Below are 10,229 nucleotides of genomic sequence, written 5' to 3'. Positions count from 1 at the left end.
CCTAGGATGCCAAATGCTAGATTGCATCTCTCCCTGGGCAGGACAGAAAGGGAAGCACTGACTCACAAAGGGTTGGGCAAATCGAGGAGTGAAGTTCCTTGGGCAGAAGTGAAATGAGATCCAGTTGGGGGTAATTCCTCTCGGGACAACTTGGAGGAAGGCACTCTCTCACGGCTGATCTCCTTATCATAGAATCATAGACTCATAGAGTTGGAAGGGGCCATGCAGACCAACCCCCTGCCCAGTGCAGGATCAGCCTAAAGAATCCCTGACAAATATTCATCCAGCCTGATGTATTGTCGAAGGCTTTCACGGCCGGAGAACGATGGTTGTTGTGGGTTTTCCGGGCTGTATTGCCGTGGTCTTGGCATTGTAGTTCCTGATGTGTGACACTGAGAGATCTCTGTCTTTTGGTACTACACCTCTGAAGATGCCAGCCACAGCTGCTGGCGAAACATCAGGAACTACAATGCCAAGACCACGGCAATACAGCCCGGAAAACCCACAACAACCATTCATCCAGCCTCTTCTTGAAAACTGCCAGTGAAGGGGAGCTCGATAGTCACCTTTGCCACTCGGAGCCACCAAAGGTCAGGTAGCCCAGACAAAGGCTGGTAGTAATGGGTGACATATACTGGATCTTTTTTGTCATATCAATGTTCATTTCAGTTAATAAACTCTCAAAACATAAAATAAGATCTGCAATCATTCAATCATCTAAATTATACATCTACATTCTTCCATTACTGCCACTGTCTACAATAATTTAAGTCATACATATGACATAAACACAGTCACCTAAATCATATAAAGAAAACATAAAAGATGAACTGCTGTCACTTAAATCATATAGTCATCAAGAAAATCCTATATCTATATAGAAATTGCTTATATGTGTTCTTAATTTTTCACTTCTATTTAAAGATTTTTATTCTATCTTTTCCATCTGGATAGACCGGATCTTTAAGATGAAAGAGCTTACCCTAGAATAACAGCGGTGAGAATATGTTCAGCCGTGGTGTTTATGCACCTTTGCTTGGTAACCCTGCTCCATCTCTTGCTGTGCAGAGGATGGGTGTGTGGACATTTTCTGTTTAATAAATTTCTTGTTATTTTGAGTGCTGGAAGTTTGTTCTCTGTAACCAAACTAAACCCCACTCAAACACTTTACTAAAGGGCACCAAAGGAAGGGAAGTGATCGGTCCACAACCCCTGGAAGTGCACAAATTTGGTAAGGGAAGGTGCTTATATATATGGAACCACAGTAATGTTGTTTTAATCATCGTTTCAATTCTTGGAATTTTATTAAATATTTTGACCCAAAGGGGTTTACATCATTCTCCTCTTCTCGTTTCCCCCTTCCCCCAGAACAAACCTTGTAAAGTAAAATAGTAAAGAGTCCAGTAGCACCTTTAAGACTGACACATCTTTTTGTAGCCCTAGTAACAAAGCCCATTGTGGGGGGGGGGGAATACAGTGAGCTCTAGAAAGGGCAGGGCAGGCCGTCCAGGCATTGCCTCCTCTGCTGCACTCCAATTTGGTTGGGGGGGAGGGCAAGGTGGCCAGGCCTGGCATTGCCCCCTCCCCAGCACCGCGGCAGGCTGGGGCACCATGGGGCACCATGGCAGGCAGGCACCATGGTGGGCACCTGTGATTGGAAGCAGCCTGTTCCAACCCCATTGGCACTGGATCAGGGTGCTGCAGGCAGGAACTACCTCCGGTGCGGGAGGCAAAAGGTGCCCTGATGGGCTGCTGTGCCCGACAGCAGCCCGTTCTGGCCTGTTGGTGCTGAATCGGGCCGCTGCAGGAGTAGAGATCAGTTTGCTTCTGTTAAGGAAGTCAGTTACTTCGGACAATGAGATAACCATTCATAGTCTCTATTCAATCCCAGCTTGACTGAGTCAAATTTACATATGAATTACAAATTTACATATGTGAACAATATGACTTAAAGTGGTGTTTGTGCATTGTGTTTGGATGGTGTTATTACTGGGATTGGATTGTTCTTGCAGGGCTATAATTCCCCAAGAAGAAGACAGAAAACTGGGCGACGGTTCCTTCGAATCGGAAGGTTAGTGAAAAAGGACTCTGTCGCTTATCTGATCCCACTAAGTTGAATTGTTTACCTTTTCAAAGACATTGTTGGTTTAAAGTTTCTATATGGTTGCACTTGTGAGTTAGTTAAAGAAAAAACAGTTGCATTAGTTGTTAAAAGCAGGGCTTTTTTTCTGGGAAAAGAGGTGGTAGAACTCAGAGCCAAGCTACAAGTGACGCCTGACACAGGTTGGACACTTGGCAGCTTCCCTCAAGTTTTGATGGGAAATGTAGGCGTCCTGGTCTTGCAGCTGTAATGGAGAGCCAAGCTGTAAAACCAGGACGCCTACATTTCCCATCAAAACTTGAGGGAAGCTGACAAGGGTCCAACCTGTGTAAGGCGTCACTTGTAGCTTGGCTCTTCAGTGGGTTGCCCTCGGGGAAAATGGTCACATGGCTGGTGGCCCCGCCCCCTGATCTCCAGACAGAGGGGAGTTGAGATGGCCCTCCGTGCCGCTGAACAGAAAAAGACTGGAATGCGAGCCTGCCCCTGGTCTTTATCAACAGCCGGAGGTCACAGCTGCCTGTGAGGCCCAGGAACCTTAGCGTAGATTACAGCTCCCAGACCCACTAGTCCGGAAGAAACCCAGATATAAACGGAGGAAGAAGGGAGTCATGATTTCCATATCAATACGTGACAGAAGTGACACCACGCACTCTCCGGAGTGCGAATCCTCTCCGAAGAGAGAGGCAAACCGGGCCCCCAAGGAATGCCGGACAATCTGAGGGAAGAAGGGCAAGAAGAGCGGGAAAAGGGGTCTGAGAGGAAGTGCCCCTCTTTGTCCTGCCTCTTCTTTTGAGGGACCAGTTTGTGCTGGTTTGGTGTAGTGGTTAAGAGCACGGGTCTCTCATCTGGAGAGCCGGGCTTGATTCCCCACTCCTCCGCTTGAAGCCAGCTGGGTGTGACCTTGGGATAGTCACAGCTTCTAGGAGCCCTGCCCGCCTCACAGGGGGATTGTTGTTGTGGGGATAATAATAGCATACTTTGTCAACCTCTCTGAGTGGGTGTTAAGTTGTCTTGAAGGGTGGTATATAAACTGAATGTTATTATTATTGTTGCTGTTGTTCTACGTCATGGCAACAGGGCTTGCCCAAGGAATGTTTCCTTCTGTTCTTGTGTGTATGTGTGAGAGTAAAAGTCAGGCGTTGACCTTGTCTCTGTCTTTTAGCACAATAAATCTCTTCTTCTTTTACTAACCAGAAGAAGGTCTCACTGCCTCTCCTGGCCTATGGCCTGATTGTCCCTGGCTTAGGACAGAGACCAGGGCTCCCGAGGCTTCTTGAGCACCCGCATTTTTGACTTAACACAACACTGTACCAAAACAAAAGGAATTGGGGCCCGGGAGTTGACAGGAAACACACGCGTCCTCCATTCCACCTATCAGAGAGCCCAGGAAAAGTTCCTGTCCCGAAAAGACTCGACATGGACAGCAAGTAGGGACTCTGCCTCTGTGGGACTCGAGAAGACTTCCGCTTTGCTTTTTACCTGCTCCCTCTTGGTCTCCGCCTCCAACACCTGCACAGTTTCCTACCTCTGCAGTGACATTTCCAATGCATCTCCCTTCCAGCGGCTACTGGCCGGGCACAGCCCCTGCTCTTTGCCCGTGATGGTCTGCAGAGTTTCCCCGCTCTTCAATGAGAAGCAAAATTTTCTGCCCTCGTCCCAACAGCATTACAGAAAGATGGAGGGAAATGAGGCTCAAGCAGTCGATACGTACAGGTGAGTAGCTAACTTTATTGCAGAGGTGGGGGGGGTGGGAATGCAGATCTAGAACAGCGGGTTGGGAAGGACCTGGACCCGGAGTCATCACTGAGTCCAAACCATAGGAATTCAGTCCAGACAGGCTGTGGCCGGATCAGACTCCGCCTCCCTCTCATGGTTTTCCTGTGCAAAGAAAGGAGAATTTGAATAGAAATCCTGCTGTAGCTTTAAAAAAAAACTTCTTAAAAATCTCCCTGTGTTTGCAGGCACCTTTGATGATCCCCTAGCCCCTTCTTAAAAGGGGTCTTAGTAGACAATACACTGAACATGAGCCGGCAATGTGATGCAGCATCTAAAAAAGCAAACGCAATTTTGGGCCACATCAACAGAAGTTAGTAAACTAATGGTGTGTTTCTATTGTAATTTAAATAAAAACAAGCATAAGCAACACTGCACAGGAATATCACAAAACATTTAACAACCTTTACAAAAATCCTGGTATTTGCAGAGCTTTGGAAGATCCCCCGCCCTCTATCCAAAAGGCAGAGAGAATCTAAAAGTTTCTATTCTGCTATGCAAATTGTAGTGAGGGACCGTCCCTCCTTGGGGGCATCAACAAATGAAAAGAGAATTGACATGTGCTTGATCAACCCCCTGCAAGTGTGCTGTTTTCCCTTCAGAGAGAAGAAACTGCGGGGGCCAAGAGCACCCTGCCCAGGGAACACAATTTGTTACAGGCTTAAAATGCAGCAGATTTTTGTGTGGCAAGAACGGGATGTCAATTGTCTGTGTACAAACAGAGGGTGATGTCGTGTGGAAACATGGGGGTGGGGGAACTGCAGCAGGCAGGTGGCTGAAACGTGGGAGATCTCTGGCGTGGGAGAGGAGACCATCTGGGAGGTGTGTAGCGGGGAGGTGGAAGCTCTTATCGCTCCTTCTTTCCCCTCTGTGTCCTGCACCCACTGTTCCTACCCCATCAATGCCTTCAAATGTCCCCAGGATACCTACTGCACAGATCCCCAACATGATGCACATGGGCACCATTGCAACCGCTGACATCTTTCCTGGCGCTTGACAAATGTTTTTAGAAGGTGGGTGGGGCCAGGTGGGTCTTTTCTCCCAGCAGGGCTTCTGATTGGCCATTGGAGATTTGATCGACTCTGCAGATTTTTGTCTGAAAAATCCACAGCCCAAGGATCTTCGCTGCGTGACTGAAGGGAACCCCTAGCAGCCATTTGAGGGCTGGCCCCATCTCCTGCAGCAGCCATTTTGTACCTGCAGCCACCACACTGTGTCAGAATTCCAAATGTGCCCCCAGGCTCTAAAAGGTTTGGGACCCCTGCCCTAGACCAAGATTCCTCGATCCTCCCACTCCCTCCACACCCAACCAAAGTGTCAAGAAAAAACGAATCTCAAGAGGGGCCTGAACCCATTGGATGTCTGCGGTTAACACGGGCCCCAAGACTTTGCACCTCCCCTCCCCTCCCCCATCTCAACAGACCTGCAATTTACCTTTATCAGGATTTTCACAGAGCCAGGAGCACATTACTGGACAGCATTTTTGATCCCCAGGGCAGTCCATGTCACTATAGCATTTTGTGACACAGGGTTCCCGGACTACGGCAGGATAGAAAGGGCAGCTTCCGGGCTTCACACCTGCAATGCAGAAGACGTTTATGGCAGAGACAGGATTTGGAACGAGGGCAGAGGAGATGATGGCAGGGCTGTACCTGGTCGGGAAGAACAGGGGACTCTTTTCCCTCTCTTGCTCATTCCAGCTCAGCAAATGAAGAAACAGAAAGATAATTAAAAAGTTAAGATCACAATTTTGATGAACCAGAGAACAATAAAATCATGTTAAAATATAGCTGTATATACATGGCACCTGAGCTATGTGGATATAGGTGTGTTTTAATTCTTTGATTGTATTGTTCTCTACAGTTCATTAAATGAAAAGCTACGAAAAGCATTTTAAAAGAAACGGGGGTGCCACAGCCTCTGATTGTTTTGCTGCGCAACCTGTACTCTGGACAAGAGGCTACTGTCAGGACAGAATATGGGGAAACAGAATGGTTTCCAAATGGCAAAGGTGTCAGACAAGGATGCATATGATCTCTCTACCTGTTCAACCTCTATGCAGAGCATATCATAAGGAAAGCTGGATTAGATCTAGAAGAAGGTGGAGTGAAAATTGGTAGGAGGAACATTAACAATTTGAAATACACAGATGACACCACCTTACTAGCAGAAAATAGTGAAGACTTGAAACGACTATTGATGAAGGTTAAAGGAGAAAACGCCAAAGCAAGATTACAGCTGAACATCAAGAAGACAGAAGTAATGATTGTTGAGGAATTACACAATTTTAAAGCTGAGAATGAGGAAATTGAAATTGTTTGAGATTTTTCCTTGGCTCAATCATCAACCAAAAGGGAGACTGCAATGAAGAAATCAGAAGAAGATTGGAAGAGCAGTTGTGCAGGAGCTAGAAAAGATCCTTAAAGATAAAGAGGTCTCTCTGGGGACCAAGATCAAGATAATCCAAACTGTGGTGTTCCATGAAAGTTGGATAGTGAAGATAACTGACAGGAAGAAAATTGATTCATTTGAAATGTGGAGCTGGAGAAGAGTTTTGCGGATCCCATGGACAGCTAAAAAGACACGTAAGTGGGTGCTAGATCAAATCAAGCCTGAATTCTCCCTAGAAGCTAAACTGACAAAACTGAGACTATCGTATGTTGGTCACATCATGAGATGACAAGATTCTCTGGAAAAGTCAATAATGCTGGGAAAAGTGGAAGGCAGTAAAAAAAAAGGGAGACCTAAAACAAGACGGCATAGGATGGAGGCAGCTTGATGGCACATAACACACAGTTCATTAAAATTCTGGTGTTTTTTAGTTTCAGTATTTATCTTCCTGTTTGTTCATTTTGGTTTGTTTTTTCTCAGCCTTTTGGTCACTGAATTCGTTTTGGGATTGGGTTTTTTCTCTCCTTTCTTCTCACAGAGCATTCACGGTAAGGGGTGGGGGGAAAGTGCTGAAAATGTGGGCTGTGGGGCAAAAAGACCTGGCTTCCTTCTCCCACAATGGCAAAACCCTTTGGTGCCAGCAGGAAACTTGACGGGTACCGCCCCTCTGAGACTGCTTTCCTCTGAAGGCTGCCCTTTGCAAGGGTGGCCAAATTCAGCCTGAGCGTGGGAGGTCATTTCCCTGCCTCCCAATGTTTCTCTCCACTCCCACCAGCCCTCTTCTCCTGCTTTCTCCCCTCAGAGCAAAGATCCTGTGTTCATTTCAGCAGAAGGAAAAGATTCTTGCCCAGAAGAAACTGGCTGTCACTGCTAGAACGCTATGGAGCCCTCGTCATCATTTCCAGAAAAAAAAACAACTGTTGACCCTCCATGGAAAATGACTTTGCTGCTCGAGTCTAAAGTATATATATATATATGGAAGGATTTGGAATGAAGAGAGAAGGGGGGCACTGCAGCCCCTTGCAAAGCAAATCCCTGTCTGGAGAGCCTTCTCCAAGCAAGCTCGAAGGAAGATGCTCCAAGGCAAGGGCAGAAGGGCATGCTTACCTTTTGCAGAGGCAGAGGGCACCACGGTCCAGAGAGTGAGGGACCCTGCGAGGAGGAGGAGGAGGCAGACGGACTTCATGGTGAAGCACTTGTGAGTGTTTGGTTGGAGTGCCTGGATGGAGTGCTCAGACTGATTTATATCCTATGCCAGAGGAAGCTGATAAAGTTTCCGTCGCACGCATGCTGGACAAGGGGAAAAACTGGACCCTGGATTGTTGTCAAAGAGTTCTGTTGTGTAACAAGCCAAATGAGTTAATTAGAGCCTGAGGAGTTACTACCAGGTGAGTTTTTACAACATGCTCCCCAGTTTCAGTCAACAGGACAAACGCATCTGGGAGGAACCAGGAAATCTGGAGAAATCCTGCTTTGAACATCAGTTCAGTTCTGGCCCAGGTTGTGTTGCGTCAGTGTTGCATTTTCAGTGGAAGGGCGCATGATGTAACCAATAAACTACCTCCCACCCACTGTCCATTAAGTCTGGAAGATTGGGAAATGTGCCCTGACTGGAACAACGTGTTGGAGAGAGTGATTGTTCAGAACCCTCCAAGAGCAACACCCACAGACTTTCTGAGATGCTTTCCGGTGGGTACACATGTGGGTCTGTAGTAGAAGAGCCCTAACCCAGTAGCACCTTGGAACTCAACTAGATTTCCAGAGGAGGAGCTATCGAGAGTCAGAGCTCCCTTCATCCAATCCCTGACGAGGCTGCTCTGACACTCAGAAGCTCAAACCCTGGAAATCTAGTTGGTCTTTAGGTGCTGCTGGATCCAAGTCCTGCTCTTCTTAGATTCTGTGACCACATTCGTAATCCATGAGATTACTTTCCTAAAGTGGAAAAAAACCAGTCTTACCCTGGTGGCCTGCATGTCCCAATATCAAGCAGTAACTTCATGTATCTGGCACGTTGGGTGTCTACGAGATGCTACTCAATTATCAATTGCAATAAGCAGTACATCCTTGTGGGCGAAATATATTTATGTAAGCACGTTATTGGTGATTCGGCTAGATAATTGTACAGTCAAGAAAGATTCCCTCCATGTATGACTTGCCCACTTCTTGCCCCACCCTTATAAAGGATGGGTCTGTTGACAGCCATAACAGTTAAATGGAACCTCCATGCAAAAAGGCAGCATACCTTTGAGAAGGTGGGCGCCCCCTTCTCTCAGCCATGCTCACAACGAGCCTTCGCTGGGTCCACGGCCAGGTGGACCTTTGGTCTAGTCCAGAAAGGCAAGTGCAGGTGGAAAAACCAGGTGCAGACCTGGTGATCTTTTCAGCTTCCTTCCTGCTACACAAACTCACAGCCCCAGGCACGGTATGAGGACCAACACCAGAGGGCCTCAGGTCAGGAGGGAAGCTTCCATTTACCTTTAGCATTTTTACCTACATTTTCATGACTGTAATTTTATTATGCAGTGGCCAATGCTGCTCTCTTGCCACATTGTTTGAAATTACTTATACATTTAGTTTTAAAAACTCCAGGCAGTTCACATAAAGAAAAGCACGCCATACAATGAATATACCGAACAGCTGTCATTCAAAAGCAGAGGTCGGCTCATGTCTTTAAGTATTCAAAGGCCTGGCAATAGAGTGGCCAACCTCCTCCAGGGGCATCCTGGAGTTCTTCTGGAGCTACAACTAGTCTCCGGACTATGGAGATCAGTTCCCTGGAGGAAATGGCAGAATCCGAGGGCAGAATCCATAGATTCACATCACTACTGAATTCCTTCCTCTCCCACACTCTGCCATCCCCATCCCCCAGTCACACACACACACACACACACCCCAGATCTCCAAGAATATCCGAGACTGGAGTTGGCAAGCAAGTCATGTCCATGTCTCTGAATATAACAACAACATCAACAACAACATTCAATTTGTATACCACCCACTCAGAGTGGTTTACAAAGTGTGCTATTGTTATCGCCACAACAAAACTCCCTGTGTGGTGGGTGGGGCTGAGAGAGCTCTGAAAGAGCTATGACTCACCCAAGGTCACCCAGCTGGCTTCAAGTGACAGCAGGCCTCTCTTGGAAGCGAGTCCCACAGTGTTTGGTGCTGCTGTAGAGAAGGCCTCGCTGCCCTCACCTTCTGTATTGTATCCTTGCTAATGCTCTGTCTTTGTAAACTTGTGTTTGTTTATCCTATGGCATGGTTTATGGAAATGTTCTTGACACTGTGTGGAAATGTCCTTGCTACTGATTGTACTAGTCTCACACAATGTAATCTGCCTTGAGTCTCAGAGCCAAGCTACAAGTGATGCCTGACACAGGTTGGACACTTGTCAGCTTCCCTCAAGTTCTGATGGGAAATGTAGGCATCCTGGTCTTGTAGCTTGACTCTCCATTTAATTGAAGTTTACAGACCCCCCCCACACACACACACACCCAGCGGAGGGGAAGGGGGGGTGCCCAGCGAGAGCCCAACGGCTGCACTCCCCTCTCGACTGCATGTTCTCCCTCCCATAGACTGCTGCTCTGTAAACTTTACTAAGTGCACCCCTCTGGACACTGGGACATTGAATATCACCCTGAAGGGCGTATCCTATAACATAATTCCCTTAGCGTCTATCCGACGACTCACTGGCGCAAGCGCAGTGCCGACAAGCCGCTGGGCTTCAGACGGGCCCGGGCGAGTAGACCTGGCCTCGGTACATCCGAAGGCCAGGTCTACTCGCCCTGGTTTGGCAAAGCGGTCGGCTCCGCCTTCCCCAGCACCGATCGGGGCAGGCTCTCATGGGGCATACCTGGCTTGCCTGCACAGGGCCTCCCAAGGATCCCCACCCGAAGCCTTGACCTGCTGCAGGGGAGGGGGCACGGGCGGAGCGTAACATGGCTTGCATACTGGACCTACAGAG

At 47.7% G+C, this 10,229-nt stretch overlaps 1 protein-coding gene across 1 annotated transcript; it reads right to left on the bottom strand.

The window, feature by feature from the left end:
- Nucleotides 1-3,819: 3,819 nt before the first annotated feature.
- On the bottom strand, nucleotides 3,820-7,617 carry LOC129331026 (omwaprin-b-like). The gene is made up of 3 exons (XM_054981348.1): nucleotides 7,373-7,617; nucleotides 5,309-5,452; nucleotides 3,820-3,979 (listed from the first exon to the last, which is right to left on the bottom strand). The coding sequence occupies exons 1-3, from the start codon at nucleotides 7,449-7,451 to the stop codon at nucleotides 3,969-3,971; spliced, it is 234 nt and encodes a 77-aa protein (XP_054837323.1). The 5' UTR covers nucleotides 7,452-7,617; the 3' UTR covers nucleotides 3,820-3,968.
- Between the last annotated feature and the right edge of the window lie 2,612 nt (nucleotides 7,618-10,229).

The sequence above is a fragment of the Eublepharis macularius genome, chromosome 5, assembly GCF_028583425.1.
Source record: "Eublepharis macularius isolate TG4126 chromosome 5, MPM_Emac_v1.0, whole genome shotgun sequence".
Classification (NCBI taxonomy): domain Eukaryota; kingdom Metazoa; phylum Chordata; class Lepidosauria; order Squamata; family Eublepharidae; genus Eublepharis; species Eublepharis macularius.
This window is presented reverse-complemented; position numbering and strand designations above follow the sequence as displayed.

Excerpts from the sequence above, each read along its gene's own strand:
- LOC129331026 (XM_054981348.1), bottom strand. The coding sequence starts at position 7,451 with ATGAAGTCCGTCTGCCTCCTCCTCCTCCTCGCAGGGTCCCTCACTCTC. Across the intron at positions 5,453-7,372 it reads GCCCTCTGCCTCTGCAAAAG|GTGTGAAGCCCGGAAGCTGC; the intron begins GTAAGCATGCCC and ends TCTGCATTGCAG.